Source organism: Heterodontus francisci, chromosome 8, assembly GCF_036365525.1.
Source record: "Heterodontus francisci isolate sHetFra1 chromosome 8, sHetFra1.hap1, whole genome shotgun sequence".
Lineage (NCBI taxonomy): Eukaryota > Metazoa > Chordata > Chondrichthyes > Heterodontiformes > Heterodontidae > Heterodontus > Heterodontus francisci.
The window spans coordinates 40004664-40032622 of record NC_090378.1 but is presented as its reverse complement, the minus strand read 5'-3'; the positions used below and the strand labels follow the sequence as shown (position 1 = coordinate 40032622).

The following is a 27959-nucleotide window of genomic DNA, read 5'->3' as shown; positions in this document are numbered from 1 at the left end:
CACATACAAACTCATACTTTATTTTTGTGGTTGTCATTTTGGTGTAACACTCAAAAGTTGCTCCATTACATTAACAAGGAAAATACAAACACACATACGTAAGTGCAACTTAGGTACACAAATTGCTGGGACCTCAGTTTTGTATGAATTCATCCATTGCAGATATGCTATGATCACAAATTCACAGGACCGGATGTAAATGTAGCATCAGATGCATCATCATCATGGTCACTGTTAAATATGAGAGTTGTCAGCTGCTGCATTGCACCTTGCCACAAAGAATGAATCTCATCACTTGTAAATTACAGCAAAAGTCGTCTTCAATATTCTGTCTCACTACTCCACCCAATTCCAAATTCAAAGTGGGCAATAAATTTCACATTAAACAAAATACAGACTATACTATGGAATACTGCTGGACAGCACCTGGTCCATTTTGCAAAACCAATCAGGAATCATTTCAGACTGTATCACAATTACTCCTCAGCATATGATGGGTTAAAAACCACAAATATATTGGGAAAATATACACTTAAATTAATTATGTACAACAAATCTTGGTCTCATTTCCAGAAATTCTCAGACTCAATGCCTTCATGATGTCTAATCTCCCATTTTCACTTTGGATGTCTGTTTCAGAGAAAAGAAAAAGGATTTATTCAATTTTCAGCAATAACCTCTGGCAGGTATAGCATCTGCTGAAACAAGAGGTAGTTTTACAATTTTGCATAAATACACAAAGATAGCATCATTAGCAGTAAATAGATGATATATTCCTCACTCTGCACTGGTACACAGACAATGGTGATTAACATTACAGGGCATAATCCACTTCCTGTCCTGTATTCAATATATTTTAAACTGAAACGATAATAGAATTAAAAGGATATTAATAATGAACCAGTAAGCGTCTGTTAGAATATCTTAAAATGTTTTTTCACATGGAAACAAGGTGCATTTATATGGTGGCTTTAACATAGAAAAATGTCCCAAAATGCATCAGAGAGGTGGACCAAAAAAGACATGCTTGGAGTGGTAGCCAAACGTTTTGGTGAAAAGGGTCTGTTTTAAAATTAGAGAGGTGGACAAGCAGAGGAGTTTGAAGGAATTTCAGCACATGGGTCCTAGACAACTAAAGACATGGCTGATAATAGTAGGGCTAAAGATCCAAATCAGAAGAATGGAAAATTCTGAGGTGGTGGTAGGGCTGGAGGTGTTCATAGTTTGGCCCTGCCATATTCCTATAATGGGTTTTAACCATGATGAGAATTTTAAATGAGACACTGGGGGAGCAGGAGTCAATGTTGATTGGCATCGACAAGAACTATGGACCAGCAGAATGTGGTGTGGAATAGGATGCTGCCAGTAAAATTCTGAAAGAGCTGTAATTTCAGGAGATTGGAGGATGCGAAGCTTGCCAGAAGAGTCCTGGAATATCCAAGCCTAGAGATGACAAGGCATGGGTGAGGGTTTCAGTGGCAGGTACTCTCATGGAAGGGTGGACGTAGTCTTTAGTATCCAGAGGATGCAGAGCTGGAAGGGTCGAGCGAGATGTCAGGGATACCTACAGTCTGCATCAGCCTGATACAGTGTCCAGGAAGAGGAATGAAATTGCAACTGTATGGACATAGTGGGCTGGATTTCATGTTGCAACCCATGCGGGTTTAACTCCGGAAGCCACCGCCATCTTATACGTGGCAGCTCATTAACATGTCTGGGGCAGGACAGACCGCACCCCACCCCCACACCCTGATAACATGGCGGGGCAGGCGAGCTGTCCCTGGCAACGGCATCTGGCGCCATTGCACAGGCGACATTTTTACAGGGCTTGCAGCCCTTACTGAAAGTTTCAATTATTAAAGGGACAGTGCATGTGAACTTATTAAAAATTGCACAGGTATTCCCAGCACCTCCCCCATCCCCAATAGCATTACATGTCATTCCAGCTGCCCCCCACCAACCCCCAAAATACTTACATTGAATATATAACCTTCCCTCCCCAACAAAGTTCAGAACTTTTTACCTTTACCCCTTCCCATCACCCCCTAAACCAATCAAGTAAGTTTGAGCCGGCTCCTGCCTCCCGTACTGATAAACTTACCTCCTCCCCACTGTGTCGTGCCTTGTTTCCCCGGAGGGGGATCCAAAGGAGTGTCAGTGCCAGCTGCCAGAATAAAGATCTTGGCGGCACAACATAAGGTGACAGGAAATTTATCAATGCAGGTAAGTTAATTATTTTGCATATTTAAATTGAGGTCTGATTGCTGAATGGTGGGGGGGGGGGGGAAGTGCCATGAGGCCTTGCCACTGGCAAGATCACGGCAGGCCCTTTTGGCATCGAGGTCCAGGGCAGGCCTCATCCGGGTCAATCTTCATGCCCCCCACCCCCACCCCCGGATCCCTACGTTGAGGCCCCTATAAAATCCAGCCCAGTGGAGGCTGCCAAGAACAATATTTAGCCGGATGAAATATCATTTCATCTAATAGAGGAAGGGGAAAGCTTGGCATCAGTTATGTATGTAGAATTTGTTGGCATCAAATATGAGGAGAAAGGAGGCAGTCATGGGATGTAGTTTGGGATTACAGTATTTTAACCAAGATGATCCGGCCATTATGGTGTGGAGAAAGCTGGTCTTTTCCTGCCTGTCAATTTTGTATGTTTGTATCCTTGCTGTTCAAGCTGATCCTAAAGTAATAGTCTAATTTTATACAGTTAATTCAGATTCTGTTTATTCTGCATTTGCAATTTTTTTGTACAGTAGTCAACATCAACATACCTTGCATATTGGTGTTTAATCCTTCAGGTTGAACATATGTATTAAAAGTCTAATTAATATTGAACAGACATCAGAAGATTTGGTTTCTAGTTAACAAACCTGAACCTTTCATTTTGTACAGTGTGTACATTCCAAGACCCCTCTTTACCAAACACTTCTTCTGAAACAGTTGACCATCTTACCTGTAGAATAGCTACAATGACTCCAAACAACCCAATGGCACTGCCGAAAATTTCAACAATCAGAATCTTGACAAACAGGCTGGCATTTTGGGCATCAGCCAGAGCAGCACCACTACCCACAATACCAACGCAGATGCCACAAAACAGGTTAGAAAATCCGACAGTCAGGCCAGCCCCAAACATGGAGAACCCTAGAGACAAAAATAGGGAATTGAGAAATCTACTGACTGAAAGCCAAGTCCACTCAGTTTTGCCCATCGTTGCAATATAAAAACAAATGGATCAAAGATTTCCCCTCAGCCTCACTTAGACCTATTGATGCATATAAAAGTGTAGGTGGAAGTAAAACAGTAAACCCATATGATGTACATTTAATTGTCAAGAGAATGTTTCCTCCTCCTCCTCCAAAATGCATACCAAGTAGAACAATAAGTCCATCATATGATGAACTGAACTGTCTGCATTTAACAGAGTCAAATCTACCAATCGTTAAAATATGAGTATTTCAAAGGAATATTCCAGGATGGCATTTAAACAAAAAGGAAACGCCTTCCATAAATAAACCTTCATCACTGTTGCCATTTTGTCTAGCTCATATAAAATGGTATTCCACTGACAAGCCATTCCCTTCTGATCATGACTACCAATTGGAGGTAACTGCAAGAAGCTGGCATATCAGCTACCCAATGAAGATATTATAATCTAGCAGACTAGGTGGAATAAGGTATTAGAACCAGCAAGTTTACTTTCACTGAGCCCTATCACAGTATTGCTAAAAATTCTTTATTTGGATTTAGAGTATTCCTTGAAAAATCACTTACTAATGTGTCTAAAGTCTTTTCAAATATCCTTAACATGCTCCTTTCTTCTTTTTCTCTACCATCTCTTCAGATAAATTCCTTCCTTCTCCCAAAATCCCATTTATGAACATGTTCTGCAGAGGCATCAATTCAAAACTTGAGATCTAGCATCACCTCTTTCCTGAACAGTGGCTGAAACAAATAGCAGGACACATGGGAATGATGGAAGTGGCATTGATTGCTTAAAACTGCAGAGCAGTTTTGTACAGCAGATCCACACCTCAAAAAATTAGAACCTAAATGGTGAAGGGACACTGCATTCTCCCACGCCAACATCAAGACCTATAGAGAGCTGCTTAACTAAGTTTGCAGATGACACTAGGTTAGGAGGAACAGTAAATTATGTAGATGGGAGCAGGAAGTTACAAAGGGACAAAGACTAAAGAATGGGCAAAACTATGGCAGATGAAGTTCAATGTGGAGAGGTACTAGTTTATCTACTTTGAATCTGGCAAAGACAAATAATATAGGTAAAGTTATTTTCTTAAGGTGGGAGACTAGGAGTTGTGGAAGGAGGAAGGGATTTAGGTGTCTATGTACATAAATCACTAAAGGCTTGTGCATAGGTACAAAAGCAAACAAAAAGGCTAAAGCAATGTTGGCTTTTATCTTCGTGGGATTGGAAAACAAAAGTAAGAAAGCGATGCTCATGTGTCAAGTCTTGGTCAGACCCCATCTGGGGGACAGTGTTCCATTTTCAGCACCGAACTCCAGGATACATTGATCTTGGAAGGGATAGATCACAGACTAACCAGAATACGAGGATTTAAAAGGATTAAAATACGAGATCAGGCACCCTTGATAAGAAGGTTGAGAGATGATGTAATTGAGGTATTCAAAATGAAGAGGAGATTTGACAGGGAAGATACAGAAAAACCTATTTCCTCTGGTTGTCGAACAAGGCAGCATAATCTTAGACTTGAGCTCAGCCATTTAGGAGTGAAATCAGGAAACAATTTTTTTTTAAAAAGCGTAGTGGAAATCTGAATTTGCTCCTGAAAAAGGCTGTGGATGCTTGGCCAACGGAAATTGAAGATCGTGAACGACAGATTTTTGTTAGGTAAGTGTATCAAGGGATATGGAACAAAGGCAGGTAAATGGAGTTGAGGTACAGATCAGTCTTGACTTAACTGATTGGCAGAACAGACTCAAGAGACTAAACCACCTACTCTTATTCCTATTTTTCTATAACTGTAATCAATTCTAACTCCCAAGAATGAATTCTGGTCAATGCTACAACCAAAAAAGGCTTATTTTCTGCAACAACACACTAATCCAGTCAGAAATGGAAATGATTAAAAGGGGTTCCGACAGAATTACATGAAGGCTGCTTTTGCTGACAAAACAACCAAGTGGCGCAGTACTTGCACATACGCAAATGCAGCCTCATGCACTGTAACGTCACTGTCTGCGCCGTTTTAGGCAGCTGCGAGGATTAAAGATGGCGCTGCTCAATTTATGACGAAAAATTAAATTAAATTGCTGAGATCCCACTCCCCCCTCACCCAACAATATCCCACTTCTCTTCCCCGGTGCTGCCCCGTGTCCATCTGCTCGCTGCTGCCTTCCCTCAGACACACACTCCCCACGTCAACACCCCCGTCCCCCAACCTGTCGGCCACTCGCTCCTCCTCACTGCCACCAGCTGCCAACTGCTTCAAACACTGCAGCCCGCTCCCCCCCAATCTTGTCGACCATCACTCCAAGCCTAACCACTTCATTCCCTCCCTCTTGCTTCTCCCCGCACTCCAGTTTCTCTCCACCATCCCCCCCGCATCTCCACCCCCACTCCCTATGGGGGAAGTGGGGGGGGAGGGGGAAAGACAGCGCGAGAGCGAGCGGCAAGATAGGAATAGGCAGGGGAGGGGAAGGAGACTGTGAGCAAGAGACTGGGGGAAGAGGGAGAAGCAGGAGGGAACGGTGGTTAGGTGGGGGGTGGGGAGAAATGAAGCAGAGGGGCCTGGAGTGAGTGGCCGATGGAGTGGGGGGGCGTTTGAAGCAGTAAGCGGAGTGACCAGCTGATGGGGAGCAAGTGGCCGACAGGTGCTTTGTGGGGGGTGGGGTGGTGGTGTTTGAAGTGGGGAGTGTGTGGCTGAGGGAAGGCAAGGCCGGGAGCGAGCAGCAAGCACTCGATGCTTTGTCAGGAGTCACTTTGTTAAATGAACAGTAAACGAACTTTAAAGGTATAATCTTGTAACTAAGCATTGAAAACAGTTAACTTGTGGTTTGAATACATTTTCTGGCAGCTGCACCTTCACCACTGGCTAGAAAAAGTCTGTACATAACCAAAATGAAAACTCAAATCAAGAGCTATTACAGACAAATTGAGCCACTGAGCTTGGTGGCAACACCATTTATACATTTTTCTCACCTAAATTGGGGCAGCCATCGGTGACAGCTCCCAGGTAAATGCACCCTTAAACAGAGGCTTCCATGTCAAAGCCAATGCACACAAGTAACTAAATTTTAATAGAAAACCAAACATACCTGCTAGATAATTCCTGGCTCCAATTGTCTGAGCAGTGGTTCCACTGAATGGCTTTGGGGAAGAAAAAAATTATTTTTAAAAAATGGAATACCAGTAGCCCGTAATCTTTCAAATTACGCAGCTGAAGAAGTGATCTGGGACTGGTACAAGGCAGTTTGCGTGGGATTTGGCTATTTCCATTTATTTTGTCAACAAGGTCTTTCAACCATTCCTCAAAGCACTGTTTCTGCAATAAATAGATACATTCAGAAACCTAAAGCTAAAGAATATTTTCGGGGGTACTTTCCTCCAATGTGTCTTTAGTTGTTAATTGTAAATTGTGTTATAAGATTCCAGAGACAATTCTAATCTGTTGTGTTTTTATATTTAAGAAAATGATCAAAATATATGAAGAACAACCGAATTCATAAGTCTAGATTTTTTTGTTTCTCTCCTTTTAATCCCCTTGCCAGACCACAGAATATTATCCACTCAAAGAATGAAGGCAGGCAATCTGCTCCCCAGGATCCTGCTGACCTTAGTCAATTAAAACATGCATGAATGTGGCTAGGGAAGGCTTAACTTACTTGGGAAGCAGTTAAGAATAGGAGGTGTATATGTGCGGAATCGGAGTAAACCTGAGTCCTATTTAATTGGGAGTAGTATTGTACCATCCTTGCCACTTTGCTGTGGAGGCAAAAACCTACTATGAGCGAGATAAATCATTGAAAGAGTATACGGACTAGCAACACCCCTGCCATTGTAATGCAAAGCCTGCTTCTGTTCGATATTTTTGAAGACAGCAAAGTGGAAACACTCCTTAAAAGCATGATTGAACTGGCATACTAATTGCAAATGGAATGTCAGATATTTCAGCTGTAATCAATATCACAAACATGATCTATCATACTTGATTGATTTTAAAAACACATTTCGGATCAGATTTTGACATCAAATGGAGCCCAGACTACATTCAAAGATAAAACTGAGCAAATCACTGAATTTATACCAAAAATTCACATACCTCTGCCATATTACTGATGACAATAGCCATGATAATCCCATAAATTGCAACAGCTTCACAGAAAATGATGCTGCAATATAAATGTTAAAATAGTCATTCCTGGTGAACTGTCTAATAATGACAAACTGCTCCTTGGCCACTGCCAGGTTTACCATCTGTTCAACATTATGGCTATCTTTGCCTATTTGTGTCTGTATATTTGCCAAACCCCATTTTCAGAGACATATTTCTATTCTAAGCATCTGCTTCTAGCACTGACTCCATACAGAATACAGCATTAAGATTTAGGTTTGGTCTCAATGCTTTTCAAAATCATTCTTACCTTTTCAGCTCCCACAAGTACACACTTCCCATGATCTAAAACTTATTAAATATTTGGTGGAGGTGTACTGCATAGAATCTACAGTACAAAAACAGACCATTCGACCTTGCTGGTCAATGCTGTTGTTTGTACACAAGTCCTGAGCTCACTAAAGTGCAAACACCCACCCCATCAAACTCCTTCATAAATTTGAGTCATCTCTTTTTCACAAATAAGAGTTCCAGCCTGATCAATCTTTGCTAATAGGTGCACCTGCTTAATTCCAGTAACATCTTTGTACATCTTTTCTGTACTTTCTTCAGAGCTTTAATATCCATTTTGGTAATAGGCAAATCGGAACCGTACAATATTCCAAGTTTAGTCTACCAAGATCTAAATTAAATGCAGCATTAGTTCTCTGGTTTTATACTCTACTTGACTTCATTGCTGGAGGAATAGTTTGTTTGTACTCTGTGTGGCCGTAACAATTTGCATTGCTCTTTTAGTGATTTATGTATCTTTATTCCTAAATCTCTGCTCCTCTACCAAATTTGTTAAGGGCAAATAGTATTTAACTAATTTGATTGAGTTTTTTAAATGAGGTAATAGAGGGTTGATGAGGGTAATGTGGTTGAAGTGGTGTCTATGGACGTCCAAAAGGAGTTTGATAAAGTGCCACCGAACAGGCTTATCAGCGAAGTTGAACCACATGGAATAAAAGGGACAGCGTAAGCAAGGATCTGATGTTGACTCAATGACAGGAAAGATAGTATAGTGGTGAACGGCTGTTGTTGGACTAGATGACGGCATATAGTGCAGTTCCCTGGGGTATGTATTAGGATCACTGCTTTTTTGATCTATATAATGACCAAGACATGGGTGTGTATGGCACAATTTCAAAAATTAGCAAAGGACACAGAACTTGGAATTGTGAACTGTGAGGAGGATAGTGATAGACTTCAAGAAGATATAGACAGGCTGGTGGAGTGGATGGACATGTGGCAGACGAAGTTTAATGCAGAAAGTGTGAAGTATTTCATTTTGACAGGAAGAATGAGGAGAGGCAATATAAAATAAAGGACACAATTCTAAAGGGCTGCAGAAGCAGAGGGATCTGGGTGTATAAGTGCACAAAATACATGCACAAAGGTGAAAGGGCAGGTTGAGAAAGCGGTTAATAAGGCATAGGGAATCTTGGGCTTTATAAATAGAGGCATAGAGTACTAAAGCCTGGCTCGGGTATAAAATTAAAACCTGACCCAAGCCCAACCCGACCTGGGCCCAAGACCTTAAATTTTTTTTCATGCCCAACCCGACCCGAATATCCTTCATCGGCAGCAGGCTATTCCTGCAGATGGAGTTGTGGGGAAATCATGGATAAGCCTGATCCCATGACTTCCCGGAAGCAGCACTGTCCAGCCCGACCCGACCCCAAATGCTAGACTTGGAATATAGAGTTGACCTGAAATTGTTCCCATTGGTGGGAGGGTTGAGAACCAGAGGACACCCATTTGAAGTGATTGGCAAAAGAACCAGAGGGGACATAAGGAAAAACCTTTATAAGCAGCAAGTGTTTAGTATAGGGAATATACTGCCTGACAGCATGGTGAAGGCAGATACAATAGTAGCTTTCAAAAGGAAATTGGATAATTATCCGAAGAGAAAAGATTTACAAGGCTATGGGAAAAAGGTGTGGGAACGAGACTAGTTGAGTTGATTTTGCAGCGAGCCGGCATGGACATGAAGGACGAATGGCTTCCTTCTGTGCTGTAACCATTCTATGGTTCTATGATTTACTTTCTTACCTTCCAAAGAATATGTGGCCTCCTTATTCCCATCAAAATGTACCTTGTTCTATTGAATTTCATTTAGCATTTATACACCCACTCTCCAAGCCCATTTGTGAGATAGGTGCAGTTTTCCACATTAGCTATAACCATTGCGCCACCCCGCAATTTGGTGTCATCTGCATATTTTGATACCGTACCACAAATTCCCAAGTCCAAATCATTAATGTATATGGTAATTAACAGTGATCCCAGTACAGCTTACTGCAAGACATCCACTGAGTTACGATAATGTACGAGCAACCCAGAGGTCATGAATTCAAATACCACCAAGGCAACTCATGAAAATGAATGAACTAAATCAGATAATTTACTGTTCTAACATCTGAAAAATATATGTGAAAACTTCCAGATTGTCATTAAAAACTCGAATGGTTCACTAATATCCTATAGGGAAGGGAACTTATCACAACCACCCTTCCCTTCCACTTCGTATAGCCTGCACACAACTATTCCACAGTATATAGACTACTTTTAATACCTAAGAAGTGGCTCATCAAGCCATTCAGTTGTTAAGGCCATCAGAGATGGACAATAAATAGGTTTGCCAGCATTGCCCCACCTTGAGAATTAAAAGAAAAACTCTGGCCTATTGTAGGGCAAACAATCATTCCTTTTATTACAAGCTTGCTATTGGATAGTACGTAGGACTTATCATGTCATTTCAGATGGCATCAACATTTAAAGGACAATGTGTGTAGCAGAGTAGACTATTAAACACTTATTCACACAACAGAAATTAACAGTACTATGCCTAACTAGAAAGCCAGATCAAAACAAGCCAGGCATCAAGATGAATTCTTACTACAGAACTTCAGATGAAATACTTAAAAAAAAAAATCTAATCCAGCAAAATAAGCAGCCTTTAAGAATTGAATTAACAAAAAACTAAATTCATCCTCATGTTCCATGACGCAACTAATAAAGGACTGTGCTGTTTTCTACACACACAATTCCTTTGAAGAGGGTGCTAATGAGGATGGAAGGGAAATTAAAAGGTTCAATGAGCTAACAGACCAAATAGTCTCCCTCATTCATACATATCTTTATGAACTCATTGTTTCAGCTTGCTCTTGTGCCAGTGAACTAGTCTCCTCTTAACTTTCTTCTATGCTTTGCCCCATCTCTGACTCTCCTGATGCTCTTTGCTCCTTTGATGATTATAAGCTGTTGAACATATTAAGCAGCTGTGAGAAGAGTCAATGTACTTGACTTACCTTTTCCCTTATCCTTCATTTAGTTTACTATAATAAAAGGAGTTAATTTTCCAGCTCTGATAAAGGTTCAAAATGAAAGATGAACTTTCCCCCCCCCTCATTTCAGATGCTGATGGTTGTTCTGTGCATTTCCAGCATTTGTCTTTACTTGGAAATCTACAGAGATGCATCAAAAGCCAGTACTGAAATGAAAACTCTGTAGAGAGCCAATGGCTGTTATCAGCAACGTACAAGCCTCAATAAAATTATTGCCCTGCTTAACATTAGCAACCTCCCAATGAATAGAAAGTCTTAACTGTTTGTAAAAAGAAACGTCACATTTAAATTCCTATTTCTCCCTTAGTCTCCTATAACCTGGCAGATAGACTGCTACATCACCGATGTTGTTTTGCAGGCAAACTGGAAAACCAAAACCCCAAATTCCTGTAAACTGGCACCCTAACACCAGCTGTAATTGCCAGAGAGAAAATACTCTTTTCCAAAAAATATGCTTACAATTGACATAGTAAATGTGGTACTTTCTGAATTTTTAAAATTGATTATCTGCATAGGGCGAAGCAATTTTATAACTTTCAATACATGCAACACTGAGTTAACAGATATTTCAAAACTATTACCTGACAAGATTTTTGGTTTTAATCCTAGGTGCCTTCACACCCCCGCCAAGAATGCTGGAACCAGTGATGTAAATTCCCCTGAGTAAGCAAAAAGCAAAAGAAAGTGGTTATGCCTATTTCTTCTCTTTACCTTCCAATAAAACATTATTCCTCAGCTAATGGGCTGGTCAGACAACATATTCCCAAGACTTTGGGAAGTCAGGCGACGAGACACTCACCACAGTATGCCCAGCCTCTGACCTAGCAGCCATAGTATTTATGTGGTTGGTCAACGGTGATCTCCAGGATGGTAATGGTGAGAGATTCAAAGATGGCAATGATATTGAATGACAAGGGGAGATGGTTAGTTCTCTCTTGCTGGAGATGGTCATTGCCGGGCACTTAAGTGGCAAGTAACATTTGTGCCACACATCAGGCCAAGCCTGGATATTAGCCTAGTCATTCTGCACGCAGGCATGGATGTCATTATCTGAGGAATTGCTGACCCCAACAAAGAAAGGGCATCTTGATGTCAATGCACGCCTTGGAACCTCTCTATTTAAAAAACATCCATGTTTCAAAGCGCAAATAGTTATATTGGTTGACAAATAAAAAGGCAATATGCCCTTTGGAGCATCATGGTCAAATCTAGTCAATGACAATGATGAGAAAGAACTCTTACCATGCAGCCCCCACAACAGACAAAGAGATAGCCAATCCAATTCCAAGGTTTGCCCACATGAAGGGAGATGTTTCTGTTAAAAACCTATCCGGAATAAAAGACATTAACATGAAAAGAATCTCTTTTTATTTTGCACTCCATGTTTGAAGCAAGTACCAGGTATATTGTAAAGCTCTTTTAAATGTTCGAGTCAAAAATATGTTTACCTATATAAACCTAAAAATGTCTAGATAAAAGATTTCAAGCCAAAAGTGTGCCAAACAATATATTTATTTCATTATCCTCTCCAATCTCTCACTGTCATGTATCTTTCCAACCCAGAACAAGCATAAAAAGTGATAAATGGTTGATTTTGTTGTCCGCAGCAAAACACCACTGACCTCAAAGAAAGCTTCCCACAAAGATCTAGTGAGGATTTCCCCTTTCCTGAAATCGGTTTGAATCTGGTACAAGGCATCCAGCAACAGTGATGTCATCAAACAGGATAAGCAGTCAATCACATTGAAGACAGCAAACCAGGAAGTAAAAACACTGAAGCGCTTCACTTTTAATTTTAAATTTTACAGATGACAATGAAATAAGTGATTGGGACATGCACGTGGAATTGAGAAGCTAAAATATATATTTTTTCAAATGTGGAATTTATCACAATGGAGAAATTTGACATTTAACAAATAAAATTTGTTGACGCTGCTTAGCAGTAATTATGAACTTAGTATGCTGTTAAAAATCCAGTTAATCCTCATTCAACACTGTGTAACTTTATCAAGGGTTTTTACAGCAAAACTAAGCATAAGGGTGGAAGTTCTTAGTTCAATGATTTCTAGAGAAGAGTAGAATCATTGAAAGCAACTTCTGAATTTTCACATTTAACTGCGCATGTGTGGATTCCAGAAGTTGCTGTTAGCTAGTTTAATTACTACTTCCTCAAAATTTGGGAGAGATATTATACACACACACACACACACATGTGAACTGGACAAGAATCAGAGGCTACTTTAAAACTATGAACATACATTTCCAGACAACAGCAGAAGCCTGCTTTCTGAAAGGATTATTTGCCCATACACAGCATCAGTTGCCTGCAGGACACTAAGTAAAAATAATTTCTTTAATAGAATGTAGAATGTTTATTCCAACCCAATTTTAGCTGTCATTTATCAGAACCACCAAGTTACAAGGTCATTGTTCAGCATTTGTCATAACCAAAAATAACAGCAAACTTTACATCAACACACAGGAACAAGATCAAAGCAAGATTCTACCACAAAGATCTGGGCACACCCCGTTCTTGGAAGTTGTGAAATACTGACTCAATGCAAGAATGGTACTCCTTTAATATCAATGGGAAGCAATTCATTTCCTGATTTTAAGTTGAATATGAAGTTTTGTGTACCCATCAGGTGCCTGGTACTCCATTTGAGTTCAAAACTATTAGAGTTCACCCCCTTTAAAAAAGTAAACTTTCATTCAGCAATCAGTGCAATTTCTGACACAGATAATTCCAACACGATAATCTGACGTACCATTTTTTCACAGTATACAATAATGACTTGATGTTGGCAATAAAACTCTGGCATTCATTTTCTTCTCCCTCCCCATGACCTTCCCATGTTTTGTTTAAACAAACATTCACTGATCTTCTTGTACTTATGTGCAAAGGGAGGAAGGGAAGAGAATGAACGAGTGAACCTCCTGGTTATATTCAAATGCATGATTTACCCATTGAATTCCACTTCCTTTCCCCTCACTATTCAGTGCAAAATCCCCCATTCTCTCCACTTCTGCTATGCTTATTGTTTCATATCAATCTGAAAACTGACAAATGTTACAACAACTGTATTATTGGGTGAGAAGGACTTTACAGACTTAAATTCCATTTTTTCCAGCCTGCTCCTATTTAAAGGAAACACATTTTAAAGTTTGAAAATGCCCCCAAAGGGATTAACTTGGAGTTACCAAGACCAACCGAACAGATTAAAATATATACATTAGAAATGATGAAATTTAGTACATTGTTTTAAATCAGCCCTTTCAGATCATCGCACACCGAAAGTCTTCCAATTTCTCTCCCTTCCTGCCATGTATCAGCATCAACTTTAACATTAATTATTGAACAGTTTTTAATAAAACTAGTAGTGATAGCAAAGTACAATATGCTTATGCTTAAACTATATGCAAATCAGTATCTCAACATAGCAAAACTGCACTATTTCTCCAATTATATGGTTTCAAATATCACATTGGTGTATTCCATTCCCTGAACATGCACCAAGCATTCTTCAGGAAACACACACTTCTGTTATTCTGGTTTATTTCTGTCCTTTCTTGAGTAGCTGAAGGCTATGCCACCGCAACCCGATTCTATGAAATGCCCAAACCTGCCCAGCTTTCCATTTCATTCCACTTTTTTAAATCTTAAAACCCATCCTTTCAACCAAGTTTCAGACACTTCCCCAACTCTCGCTTCATGGCCGCTCCTTTATCCAAGTTTTTCTTCTCTCCACGTAGAGTAGCTTAGAACGTTTTCTTCATATTTGTTGTTATGCTACTTCCTTCCTCCCTACCCTCCATCCCACAAAACACCTCGTACTTCGATTCATCCTGAACATGGATCAGAGCTGGAACTACAATGAAGTGTTTGTACTGTCCTCTGCTCACGCTAACCAGCCTATAGTGTTTGCAGTTTACTTTCTAGGTTCCACCATTGTTCTTATTTCCAACCTTGTCTCTGCCCAAGCATCAGACTTCCTGAACCAACAGCCATAGCTCAGCTGATGCAGCTGCAACTTTCACTTCCATTTTTTTTTTTTAAACCTCATCCAAATTTTTTTAAGAACCAAGACAGGCACACTTTAAACATGCAACAAACCTTTGAGCATTTAACCAGGAATTTCAATTTACACAAAAAATGTAAATGTTAAGATGTACAATTCATTCCATAAAGTGCTAAAACCATGAGAAAACAGCAACCAGGAATGCCCAGTTCTGTACAGAATGGTCAAAAGAAAATGAACTTGTAGACTATACCTATCTCTGGAATTCAGGTATCAGGCAGATAGTTCAAATGCAATACCAGGCATCAGAGTTCACATGATGGGTTCACAAAAACTTCAGCTTTCATCTGAATAATTTAAAATTCACCCTACTATACTTTGTCCTGGCCATGCTGTAGGATTTGAGGTAGAATGGAAGGGACACTATGTAGACAAAAAAATACTGTCTCATATGAAATGGAAATAAAATATTGATTTAATCACCAATTTTCCAATCATTCTAACACACAATGTGAAGTATGGAGGTTTCCTATCTATTGTCGAGATGTCATATCCATCTCTGCGAGGTTAGTAATTGGGTTTTCACCATGCAAAAGAACTATGAAACAAGAAACTGCTTTCACTTTTTTATTTTTCATGCAAGCAAATCTTGGCCCCAAAACTCCAATTCCAGGATACAGTCCAGTACTGCCCTGTAGCTGAATCTGGCAAAACATAGAAAAACATTCCAAGGTGCTGCACAGGAGTATAATCAGACAAAAACCGACACCAAGCCAGTGAAGGCGTTTTAGGTAAGTTGATTACAAGCTTTATCTATGGGGTAGATTTTAAGAAGAGTCTGAAAAGGAGGAAAGAGGGGTAGAGCAACAGATGTTTAGGAAGGAAATATCAATGCCTAAGGAGGTTCATCAGCACCTAACTACATTATGAGTGAGGCACTGATCGGTGTAGGGCATGCATGTCACACTTGAAAGGATCCTTGAAGCGGAGCTTTGGGCGCCCTACTGGTCGTCTAGCCCCAGCTACCTCACCACACAGAAGGTCCTTGGGTATGCGACCGTCTTCCATCCAGCGGATGTCCGATCCACCGAAGCCGCCTCTGTTTGATTAGTGCCAACAGGCTTGGGAGCTCAGTCTTGGAGAGGACTGCCGCATTTGTGATTTTGTCTTGCCGGGATATACCCGCAATGCGCCACAGACAGCAAAGATTGAAATTATTGAGCTTCTTTTCCTGGTAGCTGTAAGTCGCCCATGTTTCACCGCCATACAGCAAAGTGCGGAGAACACAGGTCTTATAAATCTTCAGCTTGGTCCCAAGGGTCAGCCTTGTGTTATTCCATGTGCATTTCGCAAGTCGGCCAAAGGGGGTAGCTGCTTTCCCTATGCGTGTATCGAGCGCTGTATCAAGGGACAGATTGTCCATCACCATGGACCCAAGGTAGCAGAATTTTCTAACCACTTCCAGTGGGGTGTTATTTAGTGTGATTAGGGGTGGAGATGCAACACCTTGCCCCATGACCATGGTTTTCTTGATGCTTATAGTCAAGGAGAACAAGTTACAGGCATGGGAGAGACAGTCCATGAGTCCTTGTAGCTGAGTTTGTGTGTGAGCGACTAGCGCAGCATCATCCGCGTAGAGGAGTTCTCTGCTTAAGTAGATTCCTTCCATACCTGCAGGTCAGGTGCATGGAAAAGAAGATGCCAAACAGAATGGGGACTAGGCCACAATCCCATTCCACTCCATTCTTCACTCCGAAACGATCAGAAGTGGAGCCATCAAACTGTACAGTGCAGTGCATGTTGTCACAGAAGGAGCAGAAAAGGGTGAGGACCTTCGGTGGCCAGCCAATTTTTTCCTAAATCCTGTACAGCCCTATTTGGACGGTGTTGAATGCCTTACTGAAAAAAAAACTAAGGTAAAGGGGTATACTCTGTTCTCTACACTTCTCTTGTAGCTGGTATATGCAGAAGATCATATCCACACGGAAACCGCACTGCACTTCTGGGTACGCTCGGTCTGCAAGTAAGCGGAGTCTTTTAAGTGTGACCCTAGCAAAGCCTTTCATCGTGATGCTAAGGAGCGAGATGTCCCTATAGTTGTTGCAGTCTCCTCTGTCGCCTTTATTTTTGTATAGTGAGATGATTTTAGCATCATGCATCTCTTGTGGAACAGAGCCTACTATCCGGCAGAAAAGGAAGTGGTCATAAAGGTGTGGCAACAGATGGGACTTTCCGTGCTTGAGCAGGCCGGCTGGGATTCCGCCTTTACCACGTGCCCTTCTGTTCACTCAGCGGCCTATGGCCTTCGCGAGCTCCAATGATGAGGATTCTTCATCTAACTCATCCATGATAGAAAGTTGAGAGCTAGCATCCAGCGCGGACTGGGAGATGTCCAACTCACAGGAGTACAGCTCACAGTAGTGTTCAGCCCAGAGGGACATCTATTTACATCTATTGGTGAGTACTTCACTGTCTGCCGACTTCAGGGGAGCAACGTTAGTGAAGGTAGGGCCAAGTACCCTCTTGATCCCTTAGTACATAGCTCACAGATTTCCTTTGTCATGTGCAGTTTGGATTTCTTGACATAAGCTGATCCAGTGTTGGTTTGTGCAGTATCTCCCACTCCTTTGCACAGCTGTCTTGGCTACTTTCAGGTCATGCAGTACTTAGTTGTTGGGTTTATGTTATGCTTCCTGTTAAGGCATTGGCAGGTAGCAAGCATTCCAGTGACAGTGCAACGTGCTGGTATTTAGCAACATTGCTTATGCAAGGGATGTTGATGCATGATAGGCCATTGTGTTTGGGGCTGTGGAACTTCGGGGGGTGCACCTTTGCTCTGCTGCTAAGAGTGTGGTCGGTGTTACAATCGGCGCTATGGTAGGTGTGGGTGTTCATTGCGCAGATCACGCCTCCTTGTGATGACTAGGTCTAGTTGGTGCAAAGGATAATTTTGGGACTAGGACTCCAGTAAATTGCACTAGCCAGAGAATGCACATGATGACTGTAATTACTCTGTCTCTATTTATAAAGCCCAAAAGGGGGAAAAAAGCAGAGTACAAAAGCATGGAAGTTACAATGAACCTTTATAAAACACTGGTTCAGGCTCAACTGGAATACTGTGTCCAACGCTGGGCATTGCATATTTGGAAGGATGTGACGACTTTAAAAGAGGGTGCAGGAAAGATTTCCGAGAATTCCAGGGATGAGGAACTTCAGTTACGTGGACAGATTGGAGAAGCTGTGGTTATTCTCCTTAGGGAAGAGGAAGTTGACAGGAGATTCGATAGAGATGTGCAAAATCATGAGGCATCTGGACAGAGTAAATAGAGAGAAACTGTTCCCATTGGTGGAAGGGTCAGGAAGCAGAGGACACTGATTGAAAGGTGATTGGTAAAAGAACCAAAGGTGACAGGAGGAAAAACTTTTTTTTTAACTCAGTTAGGATTTATGATCTGGGATGCACTGTCAGATTACAGAAGAAGCCCAACCAAATGTGCACCTTTATAAGTTTGGTTACTGTGCAATTCAATTTTGAAAGCAAGATATTAGCAACTAATTGGATTGCCAAGAGTTTTCTGAAAGGTGCCTCTGATTAGTACAAACATTGCATCAACCCAATCAGCTTCGAATTAAAGGGGCAAACTCAATTGTTGCAAACAAATGAGAACTTAATTTTGCCTTTAAAATGACTTACCATCCTATATCGAAGCGAAATCCTAGGTCAAATATCGTGTAACAAATGCCTGTAATAGAAAGTTGCATTTTAGAGCAATGAAAAGATTTTTCCAATAAGGTTTATACCAAAAATGTCATTGTAAGTATTTTAACAGAACAGAATTCAATACAGTTTTTTAAACAAATGATTTCAGGTCTTCTTGGGATGGGTGTGATTCAACACATTCCAGTATTATGAAAGAGGCCTTTTAATTTCAACAGGGCAGAAATTTCAGGTGTCAGGTTGGAGGAGGAAGGAATGACAGAAGAGATTGTTTTCTCACCAACACTCACCCTTTCTAAGTGCAGCTACTGCAGTATGCTCATTACCATCTTCAACTAAATCATAGATAGAATCATACAGCACTGAAACAGGCCCTTCGGCCCACCGAGTCTGTGCCGACCAACAACCACCCATTTATGCTAATCCTACATTAACCCCATATTCCCTACCACATCCCCACCTTCCCTCAATTCTCCTACCACCTACCTACACTAGGGACAATTTACAATGGCCAATTTACCTATTAACCTGCAAGTCTTTGGCTGTGGGAGGAAACCGGAGCACCCGGCGGAAACCCACGCAGTCACAGGGAGAACTTGCAAACTCCGCACAGGCAGTACCCAGAACCGAACCCCAGTCGCTGGAGCTGTGAGGCTACGGTGCTAACCACTGCACTACCCTCAAACTGTGAATCCTGATAATTTGGAGAAGCAAGCTCAACATGAATAGTCTCTCCAGTAAAATGAAGACATTATATTAACAAGAAAAAAATTCAATTTAGGTTGATGTGAAATACATCCTTGGCATCATTAATCCCTCTCTCCACTTGGAGGTGCTTTCTCATATTTGTTTAGTCTGCCACAGCTCACATCTCAGAAAGCATTTAGTCTGCCACAGCTCAGAAAGCATTTTGAGAACCAAGTCGCACTTTAAAATTAAACTTCACAGATGCGCTTTAGGACACAGGTTCATGATTACCCAACTCAACCACTACATCAGGTGGCAGACACCAACCCTATAAATATAACTAACAGAAAACACATGAGCTTTTTCGCCAATTAGTTCCGATTTGATCCAGGTCCCAGAGATGAAAAGTCAGTATCTGAAATCATAAATTTTTGGTCTATTAGTTTGATCTGAACTCAGGTGACAGAGATGAATTGACAGTGCTCGAAATTGCTGAGTTTCCTTCTTTTAAACAGGTATTCATTTAGAATGTCAAAAGGACAGATTAGTATCATCCTGAAGCAGACTTTTTTGGAAACTAAACATTGCACACTCAGCAATTCTACTCATGTTTTAAATTATCAAATCATAGCTGTATGCAGAAATAAAATTGGACTCTAGGCATAGGAGTCACTTGGTCTTCCTTCCTTTTCTGTTTAAAATCAAGTCTGCCAACAGTATATAAACCGGAGTTCTGTAACAACTTTACTTCAGTGGACATACTGTTTTTGGATGAGATATTAAACTGAGGTACTCTCTGCCCTTGCACTATTCAAAGAGGAGCAGGGAAGTTCGCCCAGTATCCTGGCCAATATTTATCCCCCAACCAAATTCACTAAAGCAAATTCTCTGGGCATTTACCTCAACACTGCTTGCGAGACATTGCTGTGCACAATTTAGATTGTTACAACCGAGGTTGGAGGAGTGCACTGTTTTTCTAGTTCCACTTCTCCACAGGTCACAACATATATTTAAATATTTTCCCAGTTACTGATACAGTCAATCGTAGACTATTTTTATCCCAGAATAAAATACACCAACCAGGTTTCTTTAATAAACAAAATGATCAGATTCTAAAACAAGTGTTAACCAGCAAAGCATTAACACAGATTAAAATATAAAAGTTCCCTTTTTACCTTAGCCCCTCACACACACATACACCATTTAACAAAAAATAACAGATTTACTCTTTAGAGCTCTAACACAAACAAAACAAACAAAAATACTTTGGCAAAATACTTGCTAATTCTTGAAGGAGAAAAAAAAAAGAGAGGATATGGAAAGATGTCAGATGCCTTTGGTTTGACATCCCAAATACACGTAGATGGCTGCACTGGGATTTTCCTAGAACAGTTCTCGTCAGGCGATGTTGAAGATCAGTTTGTGCAGACTTTCCAAGAAAAATGCAGCAAGAGGGGTTTCAGACAGTTTCTTACACTTGCTTCTCAGCGTTTTTTAAAGAGAAGGAAAAGTTGGCAGGCATTTTTAAGAGATGGAACAAGCAGAGTTGGGTTTGCTCCCTTGGCAAGTTTTCTCCGACTGTCTTTTTAACACTGTCCATATCACCAACTCACTGTCCAAAGTGAAACCAAAAACAATGTCACAAGAGTCATGCCTCCTGACCCCTATAAATCTTGACCTGTCACTTCTGTGTAAACATCATTCCTTAAGTCAAAAAATTCCTGCTGGATAATTATCTGAGGACAGGTGACTTCCAGTAAAGGCTTGTTTTTAGCACTCCTTGATACTTCCAGTAACTTTTGTTTACAAGTTCAGTCCAAAAGGCCTTCTGATGACCTCTTTTTTTAAAAAAAAGTTCCAGCATCTGTGGAATTCTTTTCAGTTTTATAACCCAAGTCCTCAAAAAATGGAAGCAATCATAACAAGATGCATTGTTTCCTTACATTATAACTGTGCTTACACTTCAAAAGAACTTCATGGACTGAAGTACTTTGGGATGTCCTAAGACTGTGAAAGGCACTATATATTGCAAGTTCTAACATTACACAGGGACCACCTTTAATAAGTTTCTAAAAAGAAAGAAAACCTAATGGGTGAGCACTATGAGTTCAGCTTTGAAGTGGAGCTGTGAGGGTGCATTTTCTCCCAATGTATTTGCCTTTTTGTAAGCCACGGCTCAGTTGGTAGCACTCTTGCCTGAGACTGAAGGTTGTGGGTTTAAGTCTATTCCAGAGACTTAAACATAAACATTTACAACATATTTATATAGCGTCTTTAACACTCCAGAGACTTGAGCAGAAAAATTTAGGCTGACACTACAATGCAGTATAGTACTGAGGGGGTGCTCCACTGCTGGAGGTGTTGTTTTTCAGATGAGATTAAACGGAGGCCTCATTTTCTCTCTAAGGTGGGCATAAAAAATCCCATGGCACTATTCTGAAGGTGAGCAGGGAAAATCGCAAAAACAGATCACCTGGCCATTAATGCATTGCTTTTTGTGGGAGCTTGCTGTGTGCAAATTGGCTGCTACATTTCCGATATTAGAACAGTGACTACACTTCAAAAGTATTTCATTGGCTGTAAAGTGCTTTGGGATGTGAGGTCATGAAAGGCTTTTATTGGGAGGATGTAGTCTGTCAGGGGATGAACATGCCATATGAACTATTTAATGTTCATAGCTTTTCAATACTTAGCTCCAGTACCACTTGTATATTGCTTCATGCTTCATAAATGAAAAATTCTCACTTCCTAGCCAAAAGTATCTGAGCTATGTTGAGTGAACAGCCTGGCATTGTATATTCTAGGGAAGAGATATTTAGTCAAGAATTTAAGATCTTTAAAGGGAACAGGTACATTTAACCTTGATCTGTGAGATCGAGATTACTACAAATTAACAGTGAACATGGTTTCAAGTTTGGAAGAGGAAATGTGCACAAGTAATTTAGATTGTGGAAGATGTTGAGCGAGTGGGTGAGATTAGTTTCTCTCCAGCAAAATGCACTATATAGCCTTGACTATTCTTTTACTTGCCTATGATCTTGAGAGCAGTCATTAATTGGTTTACAGTGATTAGCAGTCATGTCATAGAATTTTGCAGCACAGGAGGCCATTCAACTATCATGCCTGTGTCTGGTCAGCTCTCTAATTTAGTCCCACATCTCAGCTTCTTCAAATACATGTCCAATTGCCTTTTGAAAGTTTCTTTCAGGTAGTGCATTTTGTCGTAACAAATTTGTGTGGAAAAAAATTCCCATTTCTACTCTATTTCTTTTGCCTGTTATAGTAAATCTATGGCCTCTTGTTACTGATCCACTTGCCACAGTAAACAGATCAAGTAGGAAGGAATCAAAGCCCCTCAATTTTGAATACCACTATTAGGTCTCTCAACATTCTCTACTCTAAGGAGACCAATTCCAGCTTCTCCAACCTCTCAATGTAACTGAAGTCTCTCATCCTTGTAAACCTCCTGTACATCCTCTTCATGACCTTGACTTCCTATCTCAACTGTGGTGCCTCTAAGTGGATACAATATATCGGAAGATGGTTTGTGCAATTGTGGCATTGTCCTTCAGTCTTCTCTAAGTGCCACTGTTGGTTTCTACGCATGCACACAAACCAGTCAGAGAAGAGAAACCAAAAAGAGAGGTTAAAAAAAGTAGACAAATCAAGCACTCTTTAAATTCACCAGTTACTATCAAAATTGAAAGGACTGCATGTCCATTTTCAAGGCTGCGTTTGCTGACAACACAACCAATAGGTGGCACAGTACTGACACATGCGCAAATGCAGCCTCTTCCACTGGAACGTCACTGTCTGCGACGTTCAGGCAGCTTCCAGGATTAAAGATGGAGCTGCTCAATTTATCACAGAGAACCAAAAGGAAACCGAAAATCCACTGAATGGCTGTCATCGCCGCCGTCCACCCCACCCACAACAGTCCCCCGCTCCCTCCTGCCATTGAGTGTCTCACTATCCGTCACTCCTCCACCCGTCTTCTCACCGCTGGCTCCCTGCCTTCCCTTAAGCACTCGCTACAGCCTCCCTGGTCCCCCGTCCGCCAGTTGCTCCACACCTCGCCACTGCTCTCCCCCACAGCTCTCCAGCTGCTGGCTCTAGGCCGCGCCACTTCCCTCCTCCCGGCCACTCGCTCCCACGTTTGATCGTTCTCCGCGCGCTGCCCGAAGAAGCAAGGCGGCCACGAGGAGTAACGTAGAAGTGAGTGGCTGAGCAGAGGGAAGTGGCGCAGCCTAGAGCCAGCGGCTGGAGGGCAGAGGCAAAGCAGGGAGCGAGCGGCCGGAGAGCAGAGTGGCAAACAATCGGCCAAGGGGAGTGGGGTGGGAGCAGTGGTGAGGTCTAGAGTGAGTGGCTGAGGGGGGGGGGGGGGGGGGGTTGGGGAGGGTGAAAAAAGAGAAAGTGTTGAGGCCTGGAGCGTGTTGCTGAGGGGGGAAGAGCGTCCAATGGGGCGGGAGCGAGTAGATGAGTTGGGGGGAGCAACTCCTGGTCCCAGCAAGGGCTGAGACGGTAGGCTGCGCATGGGCAGGCATCTCTGAGAGCAGGAGACCATCTGCGCATGTGCGCAGCTTGGCCGCTGCATTGTCAGAAGTCACTGTTTTTTTAAAGAGCTTTTATCAATCCAATCAGTTCCCAATAGGTCTGGCTGACACCAGCATAATGTTTTCACAACTGTGGAACTTCCCACTTTATGCAAAACTGAAATATTTCACATATTGATAATAGATTTAACTCTTCCACAAACAGCACTTCCTCACTGCCTTGACAATGAAATTAGCAGTGTACTCCTTGCGCCATCAACCTTTTCAGAAATACGAGCTTTCAAGTACAATTTGCAAGTTCGTATGCAAGTTTTGAAATCCAAATATTAATATATCCACAAATGTTGCAATTGCAAACTATAAAATGGAATCAGTTAAGATGGACTCCAGTAAATGTAGTTAGTTACAGAAATATATTTATATGCAACTTACACTCATTACCAATATTGTAAGCAAATCCAAAACATTAACCCCTGATTACAACAGTCTCAGACTAGGATATCAGATATCACACACAATTATGGCTTTTCCACCTCAATATAATGAAAGCTGGATTTCCACATACCAATATGGATACTATGCACTGACTTCACCAGAGGTGCACTAACTACATTTGTCATTCTCTTACATTTATATAGTGCCTTTCACAACTTCAGGATGCCAGAAGCTCTTTCCAGCCAACTTCACTTTTGAAATGTAGGAACTGTGGCAGCTATTTGCACGCAGCATGATTCCACAAACAGCAATGGGATAGTGATGTTAGTTGAGGTATGAATATTGTACAGGACACCAGGAGAAATACCCTTGCTCTTCTTCGAAATACTGCATTGGATCTTTTACATCCACCTAACAGCACAGATAGGACTTTTGTTTAATGTCTCATTCAAAAGATGACACATCCAACAGTGTTGCACTTCCTCAGTACCGCATTAGAACATCAGTCTAGATTTTGTACTCAGATCTCTTAATTGAGGCTTGAATCCACAGTCTTCCAACTCGCCGAGACAAGAGTGCTATTGCCAAGTCACAACCGATACCTCTGAAATGTGCATGAAACAGAAAACTGAAGTTCAATTAAAACATTTTGCCCTGCAGACACACAAATTTATAGCTATTGAAATTATAAATTTACATTTGACCTTTCATGTTAAATAAAATCTCAATTTCTGACCAAATCAGTTTGACTCAAGAAGTCCTTACTGACACTGAGTAGCCAAACATCAGCAAATATAACTTGTCAGAGAGTGGAAAATCCGTTTCTGGTAAGTTACTTTATTTTAAAAATATTCAAACTAGACTGCCATGTTCCTATTCAGGCTATTGGTATCAATCAGAATATTGAGTATAGGAAGCAGTAGCATATGTTACAGTACAATGGTAGGACTTACAATTGACAGAGTTAGGTACCTATCCCAGACAACTATTAGTGAAAAGGAGCGTGAATCTTGATAACCACAACCTCCTGGATTTTCTGGTATATTGTTGGAGCAACATTAGAAAAATGATACAAATCTATGCTTCAGAATTTGGGAAGCTACTTCTCGTTTTGCTCTTGTGCTCCCTCTCTGCCCCACCTCCAGAAAAAAAAATACACTTCATCTCAACCTTATACATTTCCACATTTGCAGATTATCTGCTAGTTAATGCATTTCACAAGTCCAGAAACCAGGTACTATAAAAATAAAAATGTTTACCATTTACTCATCCAACACAACTCTACCACATGTTTTTTTGTATTTTGGCTTGCAGATGACAGTTATATACATCAGTTGGGAGCCAATTTTCAGGCTGATTGTATATAAGCTGGACCCACCTCTGAAATGGATGGGAAATAGGTACAGAAACAGGACTACACCATTCAGGCCCTCAAGCCAGATCCACCATTTAATGAGATCATGGCAGAGCCATAACCAAACTCCCTTCATCCAACTTAGCTCCTTTCTTTCTTTTTTCTTTTTTCTTTCTTTCTTTTGGGCCTCCTTATCTCGAGAGACAATGGATACGCGCCTGGAGGTGGTCAGTGGTTTGTGAAGCAGCGCCTGGAGTGGCTATAAAGGCCAATTCTGGAGTGACAGGCTCTTCCACAGGTGCTGCAGAGAAATTTGTTTGTTGGGGCTGTTGCACAGTTGGCTCTCCCCTTGCGCCTCTGTCTTTTTTCCTGCCAACTACTAAGTCTCTTCGACTCGCCACAATTTAGCCCTGTCTTTATGGCTGCCCGCCAGCTCTGGCGAATGCTGGCAACTGACTCCCACGACTTGTGATCAATGTCACACGATTTCATGTCGCGTTTGCAGACGTCTTTATAACGGAGACATGGACGGCCGGTGGGTCTGATACCAGTGGCGAGCTCGCTGTACAATGTGTCTTTGGGGATCCTGCCATCTTCCATGCGGCTCACATGGCCAAGCCATCTCAAGCGCCGCTGACTCAGTAGTGTGTATAAGCTGGGGATGTTGGCCGCTTCAAGGACTTCTGTGTTGGAGATATAGTCCTGCCACCTGATGCCAAGTATTCTCCGAAGGCAGCGAAGATGGAATGAATTGAGACGTCGCTCTTGGCTGGCATACGTTGTCCAGGCCTCGCTGCCGTAGAGCAAGGTACTGAGGACACAGGCCTGATACACTCGGACTTTTGTGTTCCGTGTCAGTGCGCCATTTTCCCACACTCTCTTGGCCAGTCTGAACATAGCAGTCTGAACTTAGCTCCATATCCCTCAATACCCTTGGTTAGCAAAATTCTATCGATCTCAGATTTTACATTATTGATTGACCTAGCATCTACTGCTTTTTTGTGCAAGTTTTTTTTACACTTTTACTACCGTGCGTGTGAAGAAGCATTTCTTAATTTCTCACCTGAATAGCCAGGCTCTGACTTTAAGGTTATGCCTTTTGTCCTGGACTCTCCCACCAACAGAAAAAAATCTCTATTAACCAAATCCATTTTTTCAAAATCCTTAAAACATCAATCAAATTACACATTAACCATCTACATTCCAGGGATTACAAGCCTAGCTTATGAAATCTCTCTTCATAATTTAACCTTTAGGGCCCCAGTAATATCCTGGTGAATCTACACCGCATTTCTTTCAAGGCCAATATATGCTAAGCTGTCGTGCCCAAAACTACAACTGACACTCCAGATGTGGGCTAACCAGAAGAAAACAGAGGAAGAACATTCAAAGAGAAAAATGATAACAGAGAAACGATGATGGCAGCAATCAAAAGTAGCAACTACTCTATGCACCTTTTGAGTACGAGTGACAAACTCTTATTTGTCATGGGTTGAGCAGAAAGTCCTTTTCTTTCTTTAAAAAAAATCAACCCATAAAGCCTGCCATCATGCAGTGGTTACAAACAGGTATGTAATTAATGCACATATTATATATATATATTTATATCTTCTATCTTCTTCTAGATAAATAGAAGATATATATACACACACACACATATACATACATGGTTCGATTCAATCTACAAAAAGTATAAACATGTAACAGTTTGATGTTTACTGTCAGCACTTGCAAGGTGATAGACATCATTTTAATGGGCGATTTTCAACAGGTTTTTTGGAAGGGGAGTAATTAATTAACAAGGTATCGCAGCCTGGAAACATCATTACGATTACATTTCAAAAACCTTAGTATGTTAAAACGAAAAGATTCCAAAATCAAGGACGTACAGCTCCGATGGCAAGACATCACTGACCCGCTGTCCCAGGTCAGCCGGACATCACTCCGGGCGCACTAGGCCCGACACCGGACTTAGTTCAGGGAACCGCCCTCCAACTCCACAGGCCCGCTCTCTTACCTACTACCAGGAGGGTGGACCAAAAAGCCACAGTGATGCCGCTGTATAGCAGCGCGTAGCCGTTCATTTTCCGGGACTCGGTTCCCACCGGGATCACGGCGACTCCCTCTTACACTCAGCAGCAGGGTACTCAGCTGTCAGTCACGTGACAGGCAACGCAGAGTCACATGAATAGCGTCACCGCGGCCAAGCCGCAGAATTCTAGGAGCTGTAGGCACAACTCGCCCGAGAAGACTACAACTCCCAGCATGCTCTACGGCACAGCCCAACCGTTATTCGCAGCAACTGAGAATCATGGTGCTGGTGGGTAGGAGATTGCAGGCAGTGGGTATTATTCAAGTTAACGTGAATGTTATAGGTTTTCATCTCTACGTATTTTTGTACTCTGTGTAGCAGACTGTTGTTGGATGTGAACCTTGACTTTGTACGTTCGGAGTTATTGCTTTCACTTCCACAGAGGTATTT

At 41.5% G+C, this 27959-nt stretch overlaps 1 protein-coding gene across 1 annotated transcript; it reads right to left on the bottom strand.

The window, feature by feature from the left end:
* atp6v0b (ATPase H+ transporting V0 subunit b) lies at positions 1–27665 on the bottom strand. Its single transcript, XM_068036999.1, has 8 exons — positions 27495–27665; positions 18425–18473; positions 11954–12037; positions 11293–11370; positions 7311–7380; positions 6307–6358; positions 2960–3150; positions 1–630 (listed from the first exon to the last, which is right to left on the bottom strand). Exons 1-8 carry the CDS (start codon positions 27559–27561, stop codon positions 604–606), a joined length of 618 nt encoding a protein of 205 aa, XP_067893100.1. The 5' UTR covers positions 27562–27665; the 3' UTR covers positions 1–603.
* Positions 27666–27959: the final 294 nt, after the last annotated feature.

Coding starts and splice junctions, on each gene's coding strand:
- atp6v0b (XM_068036999.1), bottom strand. CDS start 27,561: ATGAACGGCTACGCGCTGCTATACAGCGGCATCACTGTGGCTTTTTGG. Junction 6,359..7,310: donor TCATCAGTAATATGGCAGAG/GTATGTGAATTT, acceptor TCTTCCCCAAAG/CCATTCAGTGGAACCACTGC. Junction 631..2,959: donor TCATTGTAGCTATTCTACAG/GTAAGATGGTCA, acceptor TCTCTGAAACAG/ACATCCAAAGTGAAAATGGG.